Here is a 24,147-nt window from a genome sequence, read left to right as displayed (position 1 = left end):
TTGAATTAGTGCATTATTGATATCAAACCCAGTTCTTTTTTTTTTTTTTTTTTTTTTTTGAGACAGAATCTCACTCTGTTGCCCAGGCTGAAGTGCAGTGACACAGTTCTGGCTCACCGTAACCTCTGCCTCCCAGGTTCAAGCAATTCTCCTGCCTCAGCCTCCCAAGTAACTGGGATTACAAGCATGAGCCACCACACCCAGCTAATTTTTTTATTTTTAGTAGAAACAGGGTTTCTCCATGTTGGCCAGACTGATCTCAAACTCCTGATCTCAGGTGATCCATCCACCTCGACCTCCCACAGTGCTGGGATTATAGGTGTGAGCCACTGTGCCCAGCCTCAAACCCAATTCTTATTTTTATATTTTTCTTTTTGAGACAGAGTATCGCTGTGTCACCCAGGCTGGAATGTAGTGGTGCAATCTCAGCTCACTGCAACCTCTGACTACCAGGTTCAACCGATTCTCCTGCCTCAGCCTCCCAAGTAGCTGGTACTACAGGTGCCCACCACCACACCTGACTAATTTTTGTATTTTTATTAGAGACGGGATTTGTATTTTTAGTAGAGATGGGATTTCACCCTGTTGTTCAGGCTGGTCTTGAACTCCTGACCTGTGATCAGGGTTTCACTATGTTGACCAGGCTGGTCTTGAACTCTTGACCTCATGATCCACCCGCTTAGCCTCCCAAAGTGCTGGGATTATAGGCTTGTGCCACGGTACGCAGCCAAACCCAATTCTTAATAAAACCTTATAGACAAATTTATTCAATTTTAATGTCTGACCATAAGGTGAGATTCTTGTAAACCTTTTAAAACCCTTTTAATTTTTGTTGATGAGCAGATTAGTTTTCTAAGAAAACTCTGTTGTGCTTTTATTCCAGTCTTCAATTTATGGATAGACTGAATAATACCCCTTTAATTTTAGCTATGTGTTCACACATAGAATTTCTTTTACAAGATTAATTTTTCACAAACCTTCCACAACTTGTTCAAATCTTCAGCTTTTTCCTATCTAAGCTAAAACAATCCTTTAACCCTTAAATCTAGGCAAAAGAAAAAAAAATACACATTCACATGCCTTCTTGTAATCTTTAACCAAAAACGCATTTCACTTTCCTTGCATGTAAAACTATTTTTATTTCTCAAAGATTACTTAAGTCTCATGAACTAAAAAGCATTTACACATTTTACTTCTCTGACAATATTTAACCACCTACCGTTTTTAAACCAATTAATCAAAATGCTTTCATATCACACACACAACACATATAAATACACAGATAGACAGAAGAATATTCAGTAGTTGTAAGATTTTTCATTTGCCAGTTTCTTAATTGGATTACTGGCTTCAGGGTGGAGACTTTGGAGGAATAGGCCCAGGAAAACATGCAGTTTCTAGGGCATAATAAGCAGGTACAGCCAAAGTTAGCCAATTGGTGCTGTGGTCTATTTCCTTTGGGTCAGGGTTTCCTCAGTATTGTCCCTTTAGGCTTCACCAGGATATTACCAGGAAGGAGTCCTGATCCAGACCCCAAGAGAGGGTTCTTGGATCTTGCACAAGAGAGAATTCAAGGCAAATCCATAAAGTGAAAGCAAGTTTATTAAGTAAAGGAAATAAAAGAACGGCTACTCTATAGGCAGAGCAGCCAATCACTTTAAATTCATTTTTACAACCTAACTTTTTTTTTTTTTTTTGAGACGGTTTTGCTCTTGTCACCCAGGCTGGAGTGCAATGGTGCGATCTTGGCTCACTGCAACCTCTGCCTCCCGGGTTCAAACAATTCTCCTGCCTCAGCCTCCTGAAGTAGCTGGGATTATAGGTGCCTGCCACCACACCCAGCTACTTTTTTTGTATTTTTAGTTGAGATGGGGTTTCACCATGTTGGCCAGGCTGGTTTTGAACTCCTGATCTCAGGTGATCCACCCGCCTCAGTTTTCCAAAGTGCTGGGATTACAGGTGTGAGCCACTGTGCCCAGCCCCAGCGTAAGTTTTGACGTATTTTAGATGCCAGTTTGTTTAGTGTAAGGCATAAGATTGGACGTTGGCATCAAAGGACTGTGCCTTCTAAATGAATGCATATAATAAAGAGATATTTTGCCTTCAAGGCCAATGAGACCCACTTAGGATGATCTCAGGCTCAGCATAATCCTTAAACGGAGTTATGTACATTTCTAACTTTTAAATTTTCATTTACATTTGTTTATTTTATTACACTTCCCAAGAGAAGATTTTCTGTAAAAGTTTTATTAAGTTATTCCTATTATACCTAACCTCAGTCCCCATTGTCCCTCTCTTGCTCCAGATTGTCATATCTCAGACTGATGTGTCTACCAGAGGCACAGCGGCCTCAGCAGCATATGCCAGTGAGTCAGTCATCAGATTATAGTAGCCTGGGAATAGGGTGAATACAGGCTTGAACTGGACTAGTATCCATTTCCAAGGAGGCCCAATCTAGTGGGTAAACCATTGCAGCAAGTGTTTCTAGCAAAAAAGATGGTCAGAGTCAGGCAGGGGTCCTTCCTGTGATTCTGGGTTGATGTTTGGAGTTAGATGACCATCGCCATCTAGGACAGAAAACTGGTTCAAATCACTAGGCTTGAACCTGTCATCTTGCCAGACCCTCTTATGGTTTTCACCAACTGGGCTCGCTTCATTCTCAGTAGATGAACAGATAACTACATCAGGGTAGAAACCTAGGCACATGGACATGGAAAACCATATGCATCACTGAGGAAGAGCCTGGAGCTTGATGTACACACAGATGCTTGAGATTCACCCCAGTCCATTGGATACTGGGTCTAAAATATGTTTTGACATTGGTAATTCTAGGCCTTATCTGCTCCTGGGGGCAGGTTCCACCAAATGGTGCCTGCATGGGTCCATATTAACTCCACTTGAGAAAGGCTAAGGGTCCTGTAAGACTGGAGAAATAGGGTTTCTGATGCAGATAGATTAGCCTTGATTGCCTAGAGAACTTCAGCTGGTTTTCAGCCCACAATACTTTGGAGCAGAATTGGTTAATTTCAAGTGATGGATGGATCTTTTGTTTCTTCTAATTTAACTTTCTGTTCATGTTTAGCTTACATACAGTACTGGGTCATTTTTTACATTTTTTTTCTTTCTAATGTATTTTATTTTTTAGAGCAGTTTTAAGTTCACAGCAAAACTGAACAGAAATTATAGCCCTTGCTCCCACACATCCACAAACTCTCTCATTATCAGTATCCCCAACCAAAATGATACATTTGTTAAACTTGATTAACCAACATTGACACATCGTTATCATGTGGAATCCATCATTTACATTTGGATTCACTTGCTGGTTTTTTTGTTTTGTTTTGTTTTATTTTGTTTTTTGAGATAGAGTATCACTCTCTTGCCCAGGCTGCAGTGCAATGGCATGATCTTGGCTCACTGCAACCTCCGCCTCCTGGGTTTAAGCACTTCTCTGCCTCCTCTTCCCGAGTAGCTGGGATTACGGGCATCCGCCACCACACATGGCTAATTTTTGTATTTTTAGTAGAGATGGGGTTTCACCATCTTGGCCAGGCTGGTCTTGAACTCCTGACCTTGTGATCCACCCACCTCGGCCTCCCAAAGTTCTGGGATTACAGGTGGGAACCACCGCCCCTGGCCTACCCAGTGTTTTTAAAAGGAAAAAAAGACTCTTGTGCTCTCGCATGTATAAATATAAGCAGTAAAGGCTGGGAGCAGTGGTTCACACTTACAATCCCAGCACTTTGGGAGGCTGAGACAGGAGGATCACCTGAGGTCAGGATATTGAGACCAGGCTGGCCAATATAATTATGAAAATTTTCAGATTGTTATTTAAGTAAAAAATTTTTCTAGGAAAGCATGGACCCCTGAGAATTTAGCCGCAGACTCTCAGGGATTTGTGGACCTCAGTTGGAAAACATTGCTGTAGAACCGTAGTTCATTTTGAACTCATTTTTGCAAGCTAAATTTTGATGTTTTAGATGCTAATTCTAGGAATGTTCTGCCTTTTCTAAGAAAAGTCCAAGCATTTTTTACCTGCTCTAAAAGAACATCAACAACTTGTATGTTTCAGAGACTGGATGCAAGAGATTGTTTAACAAATCCCATCCCATCCCTGAGAATGTGTCTAGGCATTTGCTCTCTGCAAAGCCAGATGAAACATTTGTAATAACTAAGGCTATCTTCTGGCTAGCACTGCAAATGTGTCTTTTGTCTACACTCTTAAGTAACCACATCAAATAGCATCAACCCACTTGGAAATGATTTTGAAGTGATTTGGATCTCTCTTGTATAATTTCCCTATAAACCCTAGCCTGGTAGGTGTGTATATTTTCTGTTGCAATATTTAATGCTTAGTTCCTTGCCTACATCTAAGAATTTTAGAAAGAAGTGGATATTGATATTGGCAACATTTTTTTTTAATTTAAATTTTTTAATTTTTTTAAAGACAGGGTTTCACCATGTTGGTCAGGCTCGTCTTCAACTCCTGACCTCAGGTGATCCACCCACTTTGGCCTCCAAAGTGCTTCGATTACAGGCGTGAGCCACCACGCCTGCCAGATATTGGCAAATTTTTTTTTTTTTTTTTTTTTTTTTTTTTTTTGAGACGGAGTTTCGCTCTTGATACCCAGGCTGGAGCGCAATGGCGCGATCTCGGCTCACCGCAATCTCCGCCTCCTGGGTTCAGGCAATTCTCCTGCCTCAGCCTCCTGAGTAGCTGGGATTACAGGCACGCGCCACCGTGCCCAGCTAATTTTTTTGTATTAGTAGAGACGGGGTTTCACCATGTCGACCAGGATGGTCTCGATCTCTTGACCTCGTGATCCACCCGCCTCGGCCTCCCAAAGTGCTGGGATTACAGGCTTGAGCCACCGCGCCCGGCCGATATTGGCAAATTTTTATGAGAGTGACTAAAGGAGAAAGAAGGGGACCTGTGATGGAATCTTCCATGACAAGGGAGAAATACTGGCCTCAGTCTCCTGCAGAAGCAGGAGCTCTGGTACACAGGTGGCGTACCCATTGGTACAGCGCCCATCTGACAAGAAGCAGGCAAGCCAAAGGGGAGCAACGCAACCTGTAAGACCCATCCTCAGACATTCCACTATTGCCCCCAGACAGTGGAAGGGTGGCAACAGATGTCCATGGGGGCACTGCTAAGAGAGGCTGGTCAGCAGATCAGGACTATAATTCACCACAGTGGTGGACTGCCCTAATTTAGAGACCACTGCCTTTCAAGAAGAATTCACCCTGCAGAAGCTATCTGAGCATCACCAGACAGGGTCTTCCTAGGAATTAGCACATATCACAAATTTCCCTCAGCTTTGCCTGCCCCCAGTGCCCTGAAAGCCCTCCCTTTTTCTGGGTGTGAAAGGAATGGCTAGGGATCCCTTGGCTTAGCCACCTTCTTGCCCACCATAGCCAGCATCTCAGAGGGAACATGCAGAAGGGAAGTAGAAAGACTCCATATCCTTGTTCCTTACAACTTAGAAAAGCCTTAGTTTTAGGAGAGGGATAGCGTAATAGAATGCTGAATTAGGGATAATAATTGGTCTGGGTTCTTTTCACCAGATAGTTACTACTATTATGTAAAATATCTATTTCTACATACCGTAAACACCCATACCTAAACACCTTGACAAAGGAATCTTTTTTTTTTTTTTTTTTTTGAGATGAAGTCTTGCTTTTGTCACCCAGGCTGGAGTGCAGCACGCAATGTCGGCTCACTGCAACCTCCGCCTCCTGGGTTCAAGTGATTCTCCTGCCACAGCCGCCTGAGTAGCTGGGATTACAGGCGCATGCCCACTACACCTGGCTAATTTTTGTACTTTTAGTAGAGACGAGGTTTCACCATGTTGGCCAGGCTGGTCTCGAACTCCTGACCTCAGTGATCTGCCCACCTCAGCTTCCCAAAATGCTGGGATTACAGGTGTGAGCCACTGCACCTGGCTGACAAAGGAATCATTTTGCCTCCCAAACATAGTCATTGTTGATTTCACAAAATATCCCTGGAATTACTCTTTCTTTTTTTTTTTGAAATGGAGTTTTGCTCTTGTTACCCAGGCTGGAGTGCAATGGCGCGATCTCGGCTCACCGCAACCTCTGCCTCCTGGGTTCAAGCAATTCTCCTGCCTCAGCCTCCCGAGTAACTGGGACTACAGGCATGCGCCACCATGCCCAGCTAATTTTTTTGTATTTTTAGTAGAGACGGGGTTTCACCATGTTGACCAGGATGGTCTCGATCGCTTGACCTCGTGATCCACCCGCCTCGGCCTCCCAAAGTGCTGGGATTATAGGCGTGAGCCACTGCGCCCGGTCCCTGGAATTACTCTTTCTAAGGCTAACAGGACTACTTAGGTGGTCCCTAAAGTCCCTTCTAATTCATGCATTCTCTGGTTAATGAATCAGCAGTAATCATGTGGAAGGAAGGTATCTTCCTCAAACTCTTTTTAAGAATGATCTCAAGGAATCAAGAGTGCTCATTAAATTGATGAAAGAGTCAGTGCAAAATGCAGCTCGTACATATATCCTGATGTTATGTTAGCACCTCTCAGAAAGCTGGGCAAGATGTCCAGGCTGGTCATAGGATTCAGCCCCCATTATGGGTCCAGCAGCCAGTAATAGTAAACAATGCCTACTTCAAAAGATATTTCTGGCCAAGTGAAGTGGTTCAATCCCAACTTTGGAAGGCTGAAGTGGGAGCATCATTTGAGCCCAGGAGTACAAGACCAGCCTGGGCAACATGGCGAGACCCCATCCCTACAAAAAAAAATTTTATTATTATTATTTTTTGAGACAGAGTCTCACTCTATTACGCAGGTTGGAGTGCAATGGCATAATCTTGGCTCACTGCAACTTCTGCCTCACCCTCCTGAGTAGCTGAGATTACAGGCGCACACCACCATGCTCAGCTAATTTTTGTATTTTTAGAGGAGACAGGGTTTCGCCATGTTGGCCAGGCTGGTCTCTAACTTCTGACCTCAGGTGATCTGCCAGCCTCGGCCTCCCAAAGTGTTGTGATTACAGGCACTGAGCCTGGCCTGAAAGCTGCTTTTATAAACAGGTCATGTACCCGTATGCTCGGTTACCAGCACCCAGCCTCATCCTTGGCATGCTGCTGGTATCTGGTAAATGTTTATGTCCTATCCAGAGCAAGTCAGACAGGCAATCTCCAACTGCTCCTCCTGGCTTCTTTCCTGGCTCCTCTTCTTGCCAGCTCTTTCTTTGTAGATCTTCAAAGTGCTGTCTTCAGCCCTCTTCTAGGCAGTTTCATTTCTTACATCTGTGCTGCCGGCAACACTACCGTCCCCACATCCCCTCTGGCAATGTCTCAGGTCTTCTCTCTCAGCCCGCCTCCCCAATTCTAGTCAGCACCTTCATCATGTAGAGTCTAGTTCTGTGTCATTCTGTTATTGATATCCATCTTTTCATTCTCACCATCTTAATCCAGGCCCTCATCATCCTCTCTATGCATGTCTGCAGAGATTTTTCTCTCACTCAGCCTGCTCCAGAGTATGCCTTTCTGAAACATAGACTGAATCCCCGAAAATCTTTAAAGGCCCCCCATTGGGTCTAGCATAGTCCAATCCCCTGAGCAGAATATTGAAGGCCCCTCAGGGCCCGGCTCTGCTCTCCTTCATTTTGCAATCTAATTACACAAGGCTGTCTGCTGTTAGCCTCATACCCATTGCTCTATTTTTTTTTTTTTTTTGAGATGGCATCTCACTCTGTGGTTCAGGCTGGAGTGCAGTGGCGCAGTCTCAGCTCACTGAAACCTCTGCCTCCCAGATTCAAGCGATTCTCCTGCCTCAGCCCCCTGAGCACTGAAACCTCTGCCTCCCAGATTCAAGCGATTCTCCTGCCTCAGCCCCCTGAGCAGCTGGGGTTACAGGAGCCCGCCACCTCGCCCGGCTAATTTTTACATCTTTAGTAGAGACCAGGTTTCACTGTGTTGGCCAGGCTGGTCTCAAACTCCTCACCTCAAGTAATCTGCCTGCCTCAGCCTCAGCCTCCCAAAGTGCTCGGATTACAGGCGTGAGCCACCGTGCTGGGCCAGTTTCTAGTTTAAAACAAAGATGGTAGCAGCCCTTCCTCTAAACAAATCTCCTTGCCTGGGGACTAGACTGCCTTTGTAAAACTAACGAATTAGGCACAAGATTAGAAATTATGGTTTAGGAGTCATACAGCTGGAGGCTACAAGATTCTGACCCTCCCCAAACTGCTCCTAAAATCAGTGCTTGAGATATTTCCCAAACCATGAACTTGATGGATCGGAGCTGGCACCACGCAGTTTGATTAACTGGCTCTTCTGATCTCGTGGCCCCACCTAGGAACTGACTCAGCGCAAGAGGACAGCTTCAATTTCCTATGATTTCATCTCCTACTTAACCAATCAGCACTCCGGGCTCACTGGCTTCCCCCCACCCACCGAGTTGTCCTTAAAAACTCTGATTCCGGAATGCAATGGGAGACTGATTTCAGTAATAATAAAACTCCTGTCTCCTTTACAGCTGGCTCTGCATGACTTAATTACTCTTTCTCAATTGCAATTCCCCTGTTTTGATAAATCGACTCTGTCTAGGCCGCAGGCAAGGTGAACCCATTGGGTGGTTGCAACATTAAACAGCAAAATAACAATTTAAAAAAATTGTTTGTAGAGACAGGATCTTACTAATGTTGCCCAGCTGGTCTTAAACTCCTGGCCTTAAGCAGCCCTCCCACCTCAGCCTCCCAAAAGGCTGAGATTGTTACAGGGGTGAGCCCCATACCTGGCCAAATTGGCAATTTTTGAAGAAAGATTTCTCACAAGGACTTTGCAAGCTTTATGTACTTTATTTTTGTTGCAATAATATGAAATGCATCTTTCTGGAAAGGTGAACCCAGGTAACTGATGTTGGTATAATACCTAGCACCCATGACTTGCTAATCCCTTTTATGTCTTATGAGAAAGGAAAAATCCATTTTATGGTTGGATTTGGGGGATTCGAGCCTCACGTGGAAAGGGTCTCTTGGGACATTTGGTCTGTCTGGACTCCTGCTTAGGGATGAGGCCCTTATCACACCAGATACTTAATAAAAGTGCATCGATTTTTATATACCTCTTTTTTCAGTCCTTTTTCTCAGATCGCTTTTTCCTTTCTCTTCCTCATCTTTTCTCCTATTTATTTTCTCTGTGTATAGCTTAGGTTAGTCCTTGGTAATGCAGAGACAACCCCCCGACTCCCCCCCCCGTCAGAAGTTGTTGGACCCTGCTGCAACCTTCCTGCAGTTTAGACCTCATTTCTTCACAGTCCTGTAGTGGGAGCAGCTACGCTCCTGCGGGGCCCTCAGACCAGAAGACAGTTGCTGCCTCCCACAATGGCCCTTGAGGGGCGATATTGGCTGTCCCAGGTTAGGCTTCTGCGTCCTTGGCCAGCCTTACTGTTAGCTCTGAACTCCACTGACCTTTGCTCGCTTTGGATGACAAAGGAAGTAATCGAGTTTAGAAATGGGCCGGAGGAGGGTGGAGGGGTGTCTGAACCTTCCCGCTGGCGCTGTACAAGCCACAAGACCAAATAAGGGCGTGTGTGCCGCCTCCGCCTGTATTAAAGTTCAGAGTGCAGTGTGCAAAAGTGGGACTCGGTTCTCAGAGATAAGCTGTTACCCAACCCTGCTTGAGTTCCAGCGGCGGAGGCTGCAGTCTCCCGCTCCGTGCAGGGCTAGGTCTGGGGGAGGAAGACCTGGGTTCCTGGGCTTGCTTAGCTGGGGAGAGGAGGGAAGGGGGGCTTCCTTCCCCAGCACCCGGTGACTGAAGGGACCTACAACTCCAAAGATTTTCACAAAGGGTTTCATGACTCTCCGGACTAGAAAGTGCCGGCCAGGGTGACTCATTAGAATGTCTAGTCATTAGAATGTGTTGGAAAGGTCACCGTTTGAGGATATTCAGACAGTGGGAAAAACAAAAACAAAAAACACGTTATTCTAATGAGCTCTTTCAGCCTGGCTTGTTTACTGCACTCTAAGGTCTAGGGCGGGGCTGAGAGTTTGGGGCCTTCTCTAGCGTTGTTAACCCTGTGTTTGCTGAATACACCCCAGGGAAGGAGTCATCCGGCTTGTTTCTCTTGTGTTCTTAGCTTCCAAAATAGTAGTCTCTTTCTCCTCAGAGCCAGAGGCACAGTGCTCTCAGGTTCGTGGGGTACCTTATGTACTTCAATGGCCACTAACTGATGGAACCCTGAACCCGCTGGATTCCTCACCTCCTCCCCTGCCCATCTCTCCTTCCCCCAGCAAACTCTCTCATCCTGCAGCAGCCCGAACTTCAGCTTCCCAGGCCCTAAGCTTCCCAAGGGAAGAGACCATGTCTTGTATTCGTTTTTATCCCTAACGCTCGGCCATATGTTTGGCACATAGTGTGTGCTTAGTCTGGATCACTTAAATGTACGGTGATTTCATTCTCTCCGAGCCCCACTCTGATGTTGTTGGTCCCTGGACACCCCTCCAGATGCCTTCCTCCAGCCATGGCTGTGCAGGCACCCACCAGCCTCAGGCTGGTTCCCCTGACAGCCCCTCTCGCCTCAGGCCCACACTGTTCCTCCTGCTTTCTGCCCCCAGGCTTCTCTGCCATTGCCCAGAGTCTCAGGTGCCCAAGCGGGCTCACCTCTGAAAGATTAGAGAGCTAGCAGCCTGTGGAGATAAGTACTTCCTTCTTTCTCCTCCGGGGAAGATGGACAGTTTTAAGTTGCTTTTCTTACAACTTTCAGACAGTCCCGTGGGGATCACACAACTAGTGCCCAAAAGTAGGGCCAAGTCAATAAATCATTCCTGCTTCCCTGCCTTCTTCATCTGTCAGTGGCTCCTGCTCCTGGGGCCACACTCCGCAATAAAGTACACACTAAGCTAAGGCCTTCTTCCTAGACTCTGCTTTCTGGGGAACTGAGACTTGAATACAGTCAGAGCCCTTTAAAAAGTTCTCTCACAGACTTATTTTTGTTTTCAACATTCAGTTCCTCTAAATATATTTCTGTTCCTTTTTCGTCTGAGTCTCATTCTTTTTGACTGAAAAGTCAGAAGCAAAATTAAAGTTTAGTGACTATGGTTTTTTTGTCCTGTTATACGTTGACATTCCTTACCGTGGGTGTATCTCTGCTTTCTTTGCTCTTACTCTGAACATGCCCAAAAAATCTCTTGTGTTATCTTTAGCATTTTTCATAAGCCACACTTCAGGAAGTTAGAGAAATTGCTCCCTAGTGCAGAGCAACAGAACTGCCGCCCGTTTCTGCTGCAAATGCAGTGAAACTGATATCTCTGACTGAGCTGACTTTGGCCTTTAGGCTTCTCTAATTATTTCCTTAGGTTAGGTTTCTAGAAACACAGGGTCAAAGGGCACAGATCTTCACACACAGGCAAGTTACCTTCTTCCTGAGATGTAGCAATTTAAACTCAAACCAGCAGTACATAACAGTGTCCCTTTCTCTGTGCCTTTCTCCAACACAGACGTCTTGCTTTAATCTTGCATTTCTTTGATTCTTTCTGAGAAGCAGAAGGAATATATGTTAGCAATTTGCATTTCTTCTTTTTTCTTTTTTTGAGACCGACTCTTGCTCTGTCACTCAGGCTGCAGTGCAGTGGTGTGATCTCGGCTCACTGCAACCTCCGCCTCAGCCTCCTGAGTAGCTGTGACTACAGGCGCGCGCCACCACACCCAGCTAATTTTTGTATTTTGCTTTTTTCTGTTTTTAGATGGAATCTTGCCCTGTCACCCAAGCTGGAATGCAGTGGCACGATCTCAGCTCACTGCAACCTCTGCCTCCCGGGTTTAAGAGATTCTCTTGCCTCAGCCTCCAGTAGCTGGTATTATAGGTGTCCACCACTACACTTGGCTAATTTTTTGTATCTTTAGTAGAGATGGGGTTTTATCACGTTGGCCAGGCTGGTCTCAAACTCCTGACCTCATGATCCACCTGCCTTGGCCTCCCAAAGTGCTGGGATTACAGGCGTGAGCCACCATGCCCAGCTCAATTTTTGTTTTTTAGTAGAGATGGGATTTCACCATATTGGCCAGACTGGTCTCGAACTCCTGACCTTGTTATCTGCCCACCTCACCCTCCCAAAGTGCTGGGATTACAGGCGTGAATCACCACACTCAGCTACATTTCTTTTTTTCTAAATTGCCTGTTTTCTTTCTTTTTTTTTTTTTGAGACGAAGTCTGGCTCTTGTTGCCCAGGCTGGAGTGCAGTGGCGCAATCTCAGCTCACTACAGCCCCTGCCTCCTGGGTTCAAGCTATTTGCCTGCCTCACCCTCCTGAGTAACTGGGATTACAAGTGCCCACCACAACACACAGTTAATTTTTGTATTTTTAGTAGAGACAGGGTTTCTCTATGTTGGCCAGGCTTGAACTTCTGACCTCAGGTGATCCACCCGTCTTGGCCTCCCAAAGTGCTGGGATTACAGGCATGAGACACTTTGCCCAGCCAACTGCCTCTTTTTTTTTGAGATGGAGTTTCATTCTTGTTGCCCAGACTGGAGTGCAATGGCACGATCTTGTTTTCTTTAAACATTCTTTAATAGGTTTTTTTAATGTTTTAAGTAGTTCTCAGATTTCTTTTGTGAACCATCTTGAAAGTTTTGCCTTTTTGCTGATTTCTTTTTTTTTTTTGAGACGGAGTCTCGCTCAGTCTCCAGACTGGAGTGTAGTGATGCGATCTTGGCTCACTACAACCTTTGACTCCCTGGTTCAAGTGATTTTCCTGCCTCAGCCTCACAAATAGATGGGATTACAGGCATGCGCCACCATGCCCAGCTAATTTTTGTATTTTCAGTAGAGACGGGGTTTCACCATGTTGGCCAGTATGGTCTTGATCTGACCTCCTGATCTGCCTGCCTTGTCCTCCCAGAGTGCTGGGATTACCGCCTTTGCTGGCTTCTTATCAGGAAACACCACCTGACTGATTTGAGATGTAAAGTGATGAAGTGCAAAGACCATATGTCTCTGAATTCAAAGGTCTAGGTGTAAGGTACAACCTTGTTAGGTATTTCAGAGCTTGCCTTTTATCATTTCTGAGCTGAGAGATGAACCCTGTGGACTGGAATTCTCAAAGGAGAGCAGTATGTCAAGAAAGGAGGATTCAGCAACTGCCTGATGCAGTCTCTAGTTATCTTCGTCCTGCACCAGCAGTATCTGATGCTCTGTCATCCAGCTCCATTCTTCAGATTTGTCATCTCTGCTTTAGTTGGGTAAAACCTGTCTGGAAACTTGGCTTCAGTCCTCCATATCCATCTGTTTTAGGCAGACTTAACTCAGCTTTACATCTTTGCAAACTTACCCACACACAGCAGCATCTGAGAAATTTCCATACTCTGATTAAGATTGCAGTAAAAGCCACAAAGGACCTTGCTTAAATGAAAGGAAGTTACTAGGAACTCTAAACTCAGAAGCTTTATGACCATTCCCTGTAGACCTGCAAAGATCTGGATTTGAAAAGTCACAAGCAGCAAGGGAATTGCACTGGAATACTCGTCTTTTGCTGGAGCAAATCCATTGCCTGGTTCATGTCTATGTCACATAGGGAGGGCAATGCCAGACTTTTATTTTCTTTTGAGACTCGTCTAGCTCTGTTGCCCAGGCTGGAGTGCAGTTGTTTACTGTAACCTCCGCCTCTTGGGTTGTGATTCTTCTGCCTCAGCATCCCAAGTAGCTTAGACTACAGGCACGCAACACAACATCTGACTAATTTATGTGTGGTTTTTGTTTTTTTTTTGAGGGGGGATGGAGTCTCGCCCTTGTTGCCCAGGCTGGAGTGTGCACTAATGTGATCTCGGCTCACTGTGACTGCTTCCCAGGTTCAAGCAATTCTCCTGCCTCAGCCTCCCAGGTAGCTGGGATTACAGGCATGAGCCAACACATCTGGCCAATTTTTGTATTTTTAGTAGAGACAGGGTTTCTCCATGTTCATCAGGTTGGTCTCCAACTCTCAACCTTAGGTGATCCACCTGCCTTCTCCTCCCAAAGTGCTGGGATTACAGGCATGAGCCACTGCGCCTGGCTTTTTTTTTTTTTTTTTTTTGAGACAGAGTTTCGCTACTGTTGCCCAGGCTGGATTGCAATGGCTTGATCTTGGTTCACTGCAACCTCTGCTCCTCGGGTTCAAGCAATTCTCCTGCCTCAGCCTCCCAAGTAGCTAGGATTACAGGTGTCTGCCACCATGCCCGTCTAATTTTTTGTATTTTTAGTAGAGAAAGGGTTTCACCATGTTGGCCAGGCTGGTCTCAAACTCCAGACCTCAAGTGATCCACCTGCTTCGGCCTCCCAAAGTGCTGGGACTACAGGCGTGAGCCACCGTGCCCAACCAATTATTGTATTTTTACTAGAGATGGGGTTTCACCATATTGGCTAGGCTGGTCTTGAACTCTTGACCTCAAGTGTTCCACCCGCCTGGGCCTCCCAAAGTGCTGGGATTACAGGTGTGAGCCACCACGCCTGGCTAATTTTTTTTTCTTAATTTGTAGAGACGGGGTCTCACTATGTTGCCCAGGCTGGTCTTGAACTCCTTAGCTCAAGTGATCCTCCCACTTTGGCCTCCCAAAGTGCTGAGATTACAGGTGTGAGCCACCACACTTGGCCCCCAGATATTCTTTAAGTGTAAAGCTTGACTACTCTTTGAGGCTTGACTTCTACTTTCAAATTGGCTTTGAATTACATACACGTTATTTCCAAGGAGGAGAGTCAGTTAACAAGATAAAATTGTGGTCTTTACCATATGTGCATTCTTTTTTATTCCCAGTTAGCTGTGTTAGCGCTTGTATAAGTCCATATGTACTAAGTAAATCTCTCAACCAGTTCTTTCCAACTGTGAAAAGAAGTAAATGATATGAGGCTGGGCATGGTGGCTCACGCCTGTAAACCTAGCACTTTGGGAGGCCGAGGTGGGCAGATCACCTGAGGTCAGGAATTTGAGATCAGCCTGCCCAACATGGTGAAACCCCATTTCTACAGAAGTACAAAGATTAGCCGGCTATGGTGGTGGGTGCCTGTAATCCTAGTTACTTAGGAGGCTGAGGCTGAAGCATCACTTCAACGTGGGAGGCGGACGTTGCAGTGAGCAGAGATTGTGCCATTGCACTCTAGCCTGGGCGAGACAGCAAGACTCCATCTCAAAAAAAAAAAGAAGGAAAATAGGGCTAAGGCAGGAGGATCATTTGATACCAGGAGTTTAAGACTAGCCTGGCCAACATAGCAAGATCTCATCTCTATAAAATTTAAAAAGGATTAAAAAGTAGATAATTTTTTTTTTTTTTTTTGAGACGGAGTTTCGCTCTTGTTACCCGGACTGGAGTGCAATGGCGCGATCTCGGCTCACTGCAACCTCCGCCTCCTGGGTTCAGGCAATTCTCCTGCCTCAGCCTCCTGAGTAGCTGGGATTACAGGCATGCGCCACCATGCCCAGCTGATTTTTTGTATTTTTAGTAGAGATGGGGTTTCACCATGTTGACCAGGATGGTCTCAATCTCTTGACCTCGTGATCCACCCGCCTCAGCCTCCCAAAGTGCTGGGATTACAGGTGTAAGCCACCGCGCCCAGAAAAAGTAGATAATATTAAAACACTTTAGATTTTTCGAAGTAATGGAGCTTTTTTTTTTTTTTTTTGAGATGGAATCTTGCTCTGTCACCCAGGCTGGAGTACAGTGACATAATCTTGGCTCACTGCAACCTCCAATTCCCAGGTTCAAGCAATTTTCCTGCCCCAGCCTCCCAAGTAGCTGGGATTACAGGCAGTCACCACCACACCTAGCTAACTTTTGTATTTTTAGAAGAGACACATTTCATTGTGTTGGCCAGGCTGGTCTCGAATTCCTGACCTCAGTGATCCACACGCCTCAACCTCCCAAAGTGCTGGGATTACAGGCGTGAGCCAACGTGCCCGACTGGAATGGAGCTGTTGATATAAATTGTACTTATTAGTTTTTCCCTTCAGCCTATAAAATGTACAAACACTCTCTTTTTTAAAAACACACTCCTTTGATGCTGTACCCGTTGCAAGTTAACACTTTCCATCTACTCTTTATAGCAGAGTTCTTACGAGAGAGATCCACACATGTGCTGTGCCTTTCATTTTACCAGTGACTCAGAAGTTACATTTCTATGATTTTATCACAAAGAAGTATTGAGAAAGGCATACAGAGAGTTTTGGATACAAATGCCCATTACAGCCTTTTACAATAATAAAAAATTGGAAACAACCTAAATAATTGATGATAGGAAGGCTTTAAAAAATTATGGCATCTATAAATGAGGATTTGGCTCTGCTGCAAATAGCAGATGACCCACAATAACTGTAGTAGGAGGAGCGGTGCTGTCTGGGACGGTGTGATGGCTCACTCCCCAGAGTCCTTGCAGCCTGAGTTCCCCTTTTTTATTACTCTTCTCTGTCTGGCTTCATACCTAAGATTACTTCACAGACCAAGCTTGGTTCTCCTGTTCTAGTTATCAGGAAGAGGGACTAGACAAAACTGGGGCAAATGTCATTCACCAACTGTCTCTTAAGGAAGCATCTAAAAACTGACTTACAACATGTTTATCTAGGGCAGAATTGTTACTCAGAGAAGACAGGCCAGGCGCGGTGGCTCACGCCTGTAATCCCAGCACTTTGGGAGGCCAAGGCGGGTGGATCACGAGGTCAGGAGATTGAGACCATCCTCGCTAACACGGTGAAACCCTGTCTCTACTCAAAAAAATACAAAAATTAGCTGGGTGTGGTAGCACACACCTGTAGTCCCAGCTACTCAGGAGGCTGAGGCAGGAGAATCGTTTGAACATGGGAGGCAGAGGTTGCAGTGAGCCGAGCTGAGATCATGCTATTGTACTCTAGCCTGGGCGACAGAACAAGACTCCTCCAAAAAAAAAAAAAAAAAGAGAAGACAGAAACTTGGACCCAGGCCTTGAGCTGATTAGGGTTGAACAAAGCTGATTAGGGTTGTTTAGGCAAAGAACAACTCAGGTGATTGGTCTAAAAGGACTTTTTTCTACATTTATCTGTTTGAAATTTCCCAGCATTAAATTTTATATTTTCCTATATTGAGGGGAAGGGGTCCCATTGGGATATTTTGCTCCCTTGCCCAATGTATACACTTTTTACCCCTCATCTGTTTTATAAAATTACAATCTTTCAAACATCATCTTGCTTATATGCATCAGTCCCCAGTGGCTGGTATAATGATACTTGCCTTTGGTTCATCCAAATACAGGCCACTTCTATCAACTAACTAGTGCTTATTAAACCCCAACACACTTCCTTGCGTAGGATAGAAGCACAATTACTTATTGTTATTTATTTTAAAAAAGTGTTCATTGGCCGGGCGCGGTGGCTCATGCCTGTAATCCCAGCACTTTGGGAGGCCGAGGCAGGTGGATCACAAGGTCAATAGATCGAGACCATCCTGGTCAACATGGTGAAACCCGGTCTCTACTAAAAATACAAAAAATTAGCTGGGCATGGTGGCGCGTGCCTGTAATCCCAGCTACTCAGGAGGCTGAGGCAGGAGAATTGCCTGAACCCAGGAGGCAGAGGTTGCGGTGAGCCGAGATCGCGCCATTGCACTCCAGCCTGGGTAACAAGAGCGAAACTCCGACTCGAAAAAAAAAAAAAGTGTTCATTGACTTGAGTCATACCATGTACCACCTAAGAAATAAAAGAGTAAGACACAGGCCTAGTCTTATATTTTAACGTTAGCTAAAGAGACACAAAAAACAACAGTAAATAATAGAATACTAAATTGAAGCAGGTACGAAGTGGGGTAGTCTGGGCTATACTTGGTAGAGGAATTCAGTGAAGGTTTCTAAATACAAGGAAGGTGTCTAGTAAAGAATTTGGCCTTGCCCAATGAGAGATATGGTCTCTGACTTTTGGGAGGTTATCTGTGTCATACCTGATACCTTTGCTCTGTGAGGGAAGCTCACTTGGAGAAAGGCTCACAGGAACAGGTGTTGCTCCATGCGTTTCTTTCAGTGGCTCCACCTCCTGATAGTGGGTGAGGTCAATCATTTGCTTATGACAGAGTCCTAAACTTAAGAGTTGGAAGGGCTCTCAGGAGGTCATCAGGTACATCCCAGAATTATTTTATCTTTACTGATGATGCAGCTGCTGCCATGGTCACATGGAAAGCAGGGGAGCTAGAACTTAGGTTCTGTGTCATCCTACTCCACGTTCTCTCTGCCACATCACATTGCCTGTTGGTGACACTGGACCACTGTAATCATGGACGGTACTAAGCCCTTGAGCTTCTGGGGTGAAGCTGGCTATTAATGCTTGCCATGTCTCCCTTCCCTGAGCCTTGAATCCTGCTTGCCATGTGGTGCCCCCATGTCCTCCACTATGGTGCTTCCCCCTGCCCTGTATAATCAAGCACCTGGTGGGTTACTGCTTTTCCATAAAGCTGGAAAACTCTTAGACAATGAGAGGCAGGTGGCCAGACTGCTACTGTTCTTCGAAGGTTTAGGGCCAAGATTGAGCAGCAATTGTAAGTAAATATCCGGGCCGGGCGTGGTGGCTCATGCCTGTAATCCCGGCACTTGGGGAGGCCAGGGCGGGTGGATCACCTGAAGTCAGGAGTTTGAGGCCAGCCTGGCCAACATGGCAAAACCCCATCTCTAAAAGAATAAGAAAAGAGAGAAAAAAAAGAAAAAAGTAAATACCCATTGAACATCTGCTGTGAGTGAGACATTGCCTCCATCTTATGCCTTTACTCTGTTCCAATGGAAACTAGTTTCCAGGCTCCCATGTCTATTGGCTTCTGGAGAATTTGACCAGTAGAGGGCAATGATGGATGACTAGGAGGTAGCGGAGGGAAGAACCAGGTATTTCCCCCATGCTCCACCTTAAGTGGCATGTCCATGAGCAGGTTGGTGTTTTTCCTGACATCTAGCTAATTCTCCTGACATCTAGTTCCCACCACTGCTCCCCTTCCACAGCTCTGGTGTCCCATCCTAGAAGCAGGGGTGCCCTTCTGATGTTGCCAGTCTCTGCATTCAAGTGATTCTCCTGCCTCAGCCTACCGAGTAGCTGGGATTACAGGCATGCACCTCCTTGCCTGGCTAATTTTGTATTTTTTTTTTTTTTAGTAGAGATGGAGTTTCTCCATGTCGGTCAAGCTGGTCTCAAACTCCCGACCTCAGATGATCCACCCGCCTCAGCCTCCCAAAGTGCTAGGATTACAGGTGTGAGCCAGTGTGCCCAGACTAGTTTTGTATTTTTCGTAGAGGTGGGGTTTCACCATGTTGGCCAGGCTGGTCTGGAACTCCCAACCTCAGATGATCTGCCTGCCTCAGCTTCCCAAAGTGCTGAGATTACAGGCTATATATATTTAATTCTTGACTCTCCAACTTTTCATAAGTCCCCTGATGGACAGATGTTACATGAGCCATTCATCAGTCAAGGTCTACAAGAAAATGGAGACCACCAGGTATTTCAAAAGGAATTTAATACCAAGACTTGTTTACCCACCGTATGGGAAGAGCTGAGAGGCCAAAGAGGGAACAGTGAAACAATGCAGAGATCAGGCTCCCATGTCGATTGGCTTCTGAAGAATTTGACCAGTAGAGGGCAATGATGAATGACTAGGAGGTAGCGGAGGGAAGAGTTCGAGACCAGCCTGGCCAACATGGAGAAACCCCCATCTTGACTAAAAATACAAAAATTAGCCAGGCATAGTGGCAGGTGCCTGTAGTCCCAGCTACTTGGGAGGCTGAGGCAGAAGAATCACTTGATCCCAGGAGGTGGAGGTTGCAGTGAGCCAAGACTGCACCACTGCACTCCATCCTGGGTGACAGAGCAAGACTTCATCTCAAAAAAAAAAAAAAAAAAAAAGGACTGGGGAGTTCTTTCTTTTTCTTTCTTTCTTTCTTTTTTTAAAGGGAGACTTAAGTTAGGCTAATGTAGCAGTAACAGCCATGATTCTGATGCTTAGGCATTTTTGTTTTTACAGTTCTTAAATGCTTTCTGACCTGTGTTATCTCATTAGTTCTCTCAAATAAAGGAAGTGAATCAAAATAGGAGATAGATTGGGGAAAACTTGAATGCCTGACCAAGAGGAGTTTGGACTTGATCATAAAAGCAATGATGCTTTATCAGATGTGTCACATCACAGAGCAGATATTTACAGTCCAAAGTCCCTCCCTAGATGATTGGCCTCACCCACCATCACTGGGTGGAGCCACCGAAAGAAAGGCATGGAGCAACACCTGTTCGTACGAGCATCGTTCCTCGGAAGAGCAGATCCTAGTTCTCTGAAGATAAATGGAAGGCAGCCATGAGTTTACCCTTCTTTGAGGTTTATCTTTCAGCCTGTCAGAACCTCAGAACTACAGAGATTTAGTAGACTTAGCCAACTATCCTCCTATCCTGTCTCTCATGTGCTTAAGGTCCATATATTATTGGTGTGGTGTATTCCCTCTCCAAAATGATGCCTTGATACATTTATGTGGACCTCTCATCCAGGAGTATGTATGTAGCTGTTGTCAGTCCAAGGCATTTTCTCTGTTCCCTGTATCTATTTCTCCTTCAGCTGCTTGAGCTCAGCTGGTTATGTTTTACACACTATATCCAGCTCCATTTCCAAAAAACAAAACTAGACTTTGTCCTAGTCCCACTTCATCTCTTTCTCTCAGTCCTGTCCCCCACCTGCCAAACTGTCTGTCCTGCTTACTGCAGGAGCACAGTGAGAACCACATGGAGTGGCCAACAGGATTGGGCTTTGAAAAGTACAAAGCTGCCCTCTGGGCTGGGCATGGCGGCTAATGCCAGTAATCCCAGCACTTTGGAAGGCTGAAGTGAGTGGATCACCTGGGGTCAGGAGTTTGAGACCAGCCTGACCAACATGGAGAAACCCCATCTCTATTAAAAATACAAAATTAGCTAGGTATGGTGTCGCATGCCTGTAATCCCAGCTACTTGGAAGGCTGAGGCAGGAGAATCACTTGAACCTGGGAGGTGGAGGTTGTGGTGAGCCAAGATTGCGCATCCTGGGCAACAAGAGTGAAACTCCGTCACACACACACACACACACACACACACACACACACACACACACAGAATCTAATTCTTGGGGAATTAGATTCTCATAGGAGTGCAAACCCTATTGTGAACTCTGCATGGGAGGGATCTAGGTTACAGGCCCCTGTGAGAATCTAATGCCCTCCACCCCTGTCTGTGGAAAAACTATCTTCCATGAAACTGGTCCCTGGTGCCAAAAAGGTTGGGGACCACTGCCCTAAAGGGTTGGTAGATGAACCAACTGAAGCAAAGGAAATAATGACATTATTTATTGCTGAGGCTTATGTCATTTTTCTGCTGAAAAACCTCCAGTGACTCTCCTTTGCCCAAAGTCCTAAGGGAGACCAGTTAATGACCTTTGTCCATAGGGAGGTGATAACAGCCTGCCTGGTAGGGAGCAGAGCCCATGTCCTCTCAGTAGCATTATGGGTGTTGCTGTAGGACCTAACCCAGAGATAGCTATCATTTTATGAGACTATGAATAATATTTTTTTAAAAGATGGCCAAAGTGAGCCCTTGGTCTTATATCAGGTGACACCATAGATCGAAGCACAAAAAAGAGACAGGAAGGATTTCAGCAGGTAGGGGGAGATAGGCCTGTGGTGTGGCCAGGTGGAGACACAGATAAGTTGCAGATTGTTCTGTTGAAGACACTGTATCTGACATGCAGCAAGCCTCTGTCCTGATGGAAGGGGAATGTTGCCAGCTCCCTAGTGCTCAAGCATTTTGGCTTTGCAGGCAAAATCTGCATTCAAATCTAACTATAACAGTCTTGCAAACAAGCTACTTAACTTCATAGGTAAAGGCTCTATCAAAGGCCAGACATGGTGGATCATGCCTGTAATCCCAGCATTTTGGAAGGCTGAGGCAGGTGGATCACCTGAGGTCAGGAGTTCAAGACCAGCCTGGCCAACATGGTGAAACTCTGCCTCTACTAAAAATACAAAAATTAGCCAGGTGCGGTGGTACATGCCTGTAATCCTAGCTACTCAGGAGGCTGAGCAGGAGAATCGTTCGAACCCAGGAGGCGGAGGTTGCAGTGAGCTGAGATCTCGCCACTGCATTCCAGCCTGGGGCACAGAGTGAGACTCTGTCTCAGGAGAAAAAATATATATACAAAAATTAGCTGGGCATGGTGGTGCATGCCTATAATCCCAGCTACTCAGGAAGCTGAGGTGGGAGAATTGCTTGAACCTCGGAGGCGGAGGTTACAGTGAGCCAAGATCACCCCACTGCACTCTGGCCTGGGTGACAGAGCAGTAATCCCAGCACTTTAGGAGGCCGAGGCGGGTGGATCACCTGAGGTCAGGAGTTCGAGACCAGCATGTCCAACATGGCAAAACCCCATCACTACTAAAAATACAAAAAATTAGGCGGGCATGGTGGCAAGTGCCTGTAATCCCAGCTACTCAGGAGGCTGAGACAGGAGAATCACTTGAACCCAAAAGGCGGAGGTTGTAGTGAGCCAAGAAAGCACCACTGCACTCCAGCCTGGGTGAGAGTGAGACTCCATATCAAAAAAAAAAAAAAAGAAAAAACGCTGGGGGCAGTGGCTAACAGCTGTAATCCCAGCACTTTGGGAGGTCTAGGTGGGTGGATCACGAGGTCAGGAGTTCAAGATTAGCTTGGCCCACATGGTGAAACCCCATCTCTATTAAAGATACAAAAAATTATCTGGGTGTGGTGGTGGGCACCTGTAATCCCAGCTACTCAGGAGGCTGAGGCCAGACAATCGCTTGAACCCAGGAGGCAGAGGTTGCAGTTAGCCGAGATTGTACTATTGCACTCTAGCCTGGGTAACAGAGCGAGACTCCATCTCAAAAAAAAAAAAAAAATGCTCCGTCAAAAGATGTTTATGAGGTTAATGAAGTAACATACCTTTGTACTTTTTATTAAAGTAGTATTACTATTACTCTTTCTTTCTTTCTTTTTTTTTTAGAGATGGGATTTCACCATGTTGGCCAAGCTGGTCTCGAACTCCTGGCCTCAAGTGATCCACCCACTTTGGCCTCCCAAAGTGCTGGGATTACAGGCGTGAGCCATCGCGCCTGGCCTCAAGTTCATTTTTAACACATTTGTCTCCTCAACTTGTGGACAGAGCCTTGTCTCGATGTTGTTTCTTCCCCTCAACAACAAGCATAAAACTCCAAAAGTGTCTCATGTGGAATTATGCATTAACTTCTAGTTGTTTCATGTTTGTAAATCTTACCTTACCTGAAATCTGAGGAAGCTTAAAGGCAGGGACTCGTTGCCCCCAATGTAAGTATCATAAAACTGGACGTGCACCTACTGGCGCTTAGGGAGAAGGTTGTACTTGATTAGAAAAGGTGTTCAAGTTATGCTTCTCCCTTGTAGGGATTTTCCAGATGACCCAGGCGTGCAGTGGGACACAGAGCATGTGGCCAGCATCCTCCTCCAGCATATAGAAGTGAATAGCATCAATCTGGTAAGGGGACACCTTCCTGAATGGAAAGCCTGAGGTCTCGGTCCCATTCATACCAGGTAGTTTCCGTAATTTTTCCTGTGGCCACCCTCCTACTTCCAGTCCTTCTCCAGGGCCGCTCTCCAAGGAGGCCAGAACTTCCAGTGCTCACTGTTAAACCTACTGAGGAACAAACATGCCTTTTGATATCTTTTCGATATTTTGTGAGACTGAATAAATTATCAGTGCTCACATAGAGGAAGGAGATTTTTCTAGGCTGTGTCCTCCTTAACACCTTCAAGCCCCCACCTTTGTCCTGCCACCTAAAAACTCAGGTCCCCCAGAGCCTCCCCAGTGATTCTCTTTATACAGAACTTCACCTCACCTTTTACCAAGCATTTTCACAGAATATCATTTTAACTTTGAAAGTAAGCCAGGCGCAGTGGCTCACGCCTGTAATCCCAGCACTTTGGGAGGCCAAGGCGGGTGGGTCAACTGAGGTCGGGAGTTTGAGACCAGCCTGACCTACATAGAGTACAAGAGTGAAACTCCATCTCAAAAAAAAACTAAAATTTGTGGTTGGGTGTGGTGGCTTACGCTTGTAATCCCAGCACCCTGGGAGGCTGAGATGAGCGAATCACCTGAAGTCAGGAGTTCCAGACCAGCCTGGCCAGCATGGTTAAACTCCATCTCTATTAAAAAT

General features: G+C 45.7%; 1 protein-coding gene across 1 annotated transcript in view; it reads left to right on the top strand.

Annotated features, from left to right (window-relative positions):
- The window catches only part of PIGL (phosphatidylinositol glycan anchor biosynthesis class L), a 119,629-nt gene that overhangs the window by 49,923 nt on the left and 45,559 nt on the right, over window positions 1-24,147 (top strand). The window contains exon 3 of the mRNA XM_064378275.1: window positions 23,378-23,468. Coding sequence (XP_064234345.1) covers window positions 23,378-23,468 — 91 coding nt within the window. The remainder of the gene's footprint in view (window positions 1-23,377; window positions 23,469-24,147) is intronic.

Source organism: Aotus nancymaae, unplaced genomic scaffold (assembly GCF_030222135.1).
Source record: "Aotus nancymaae isolate 86718 unplaced genomic scaffold, 86718_ANA_hifiasm-v0.15.2.pri h1tg000018l, whole genome shotgun sequence".
NCBI classification, from domain to species: Eukaryota; Metazoa; Chordata; class Mammalia; order Primates; family Aotidae; genus Aotus; species Aotus nancymaae.
Note: the sequence above shows the minus strand (reverse complement) of the source record. Positions and strands in the feature narration are given on the sequence as shown.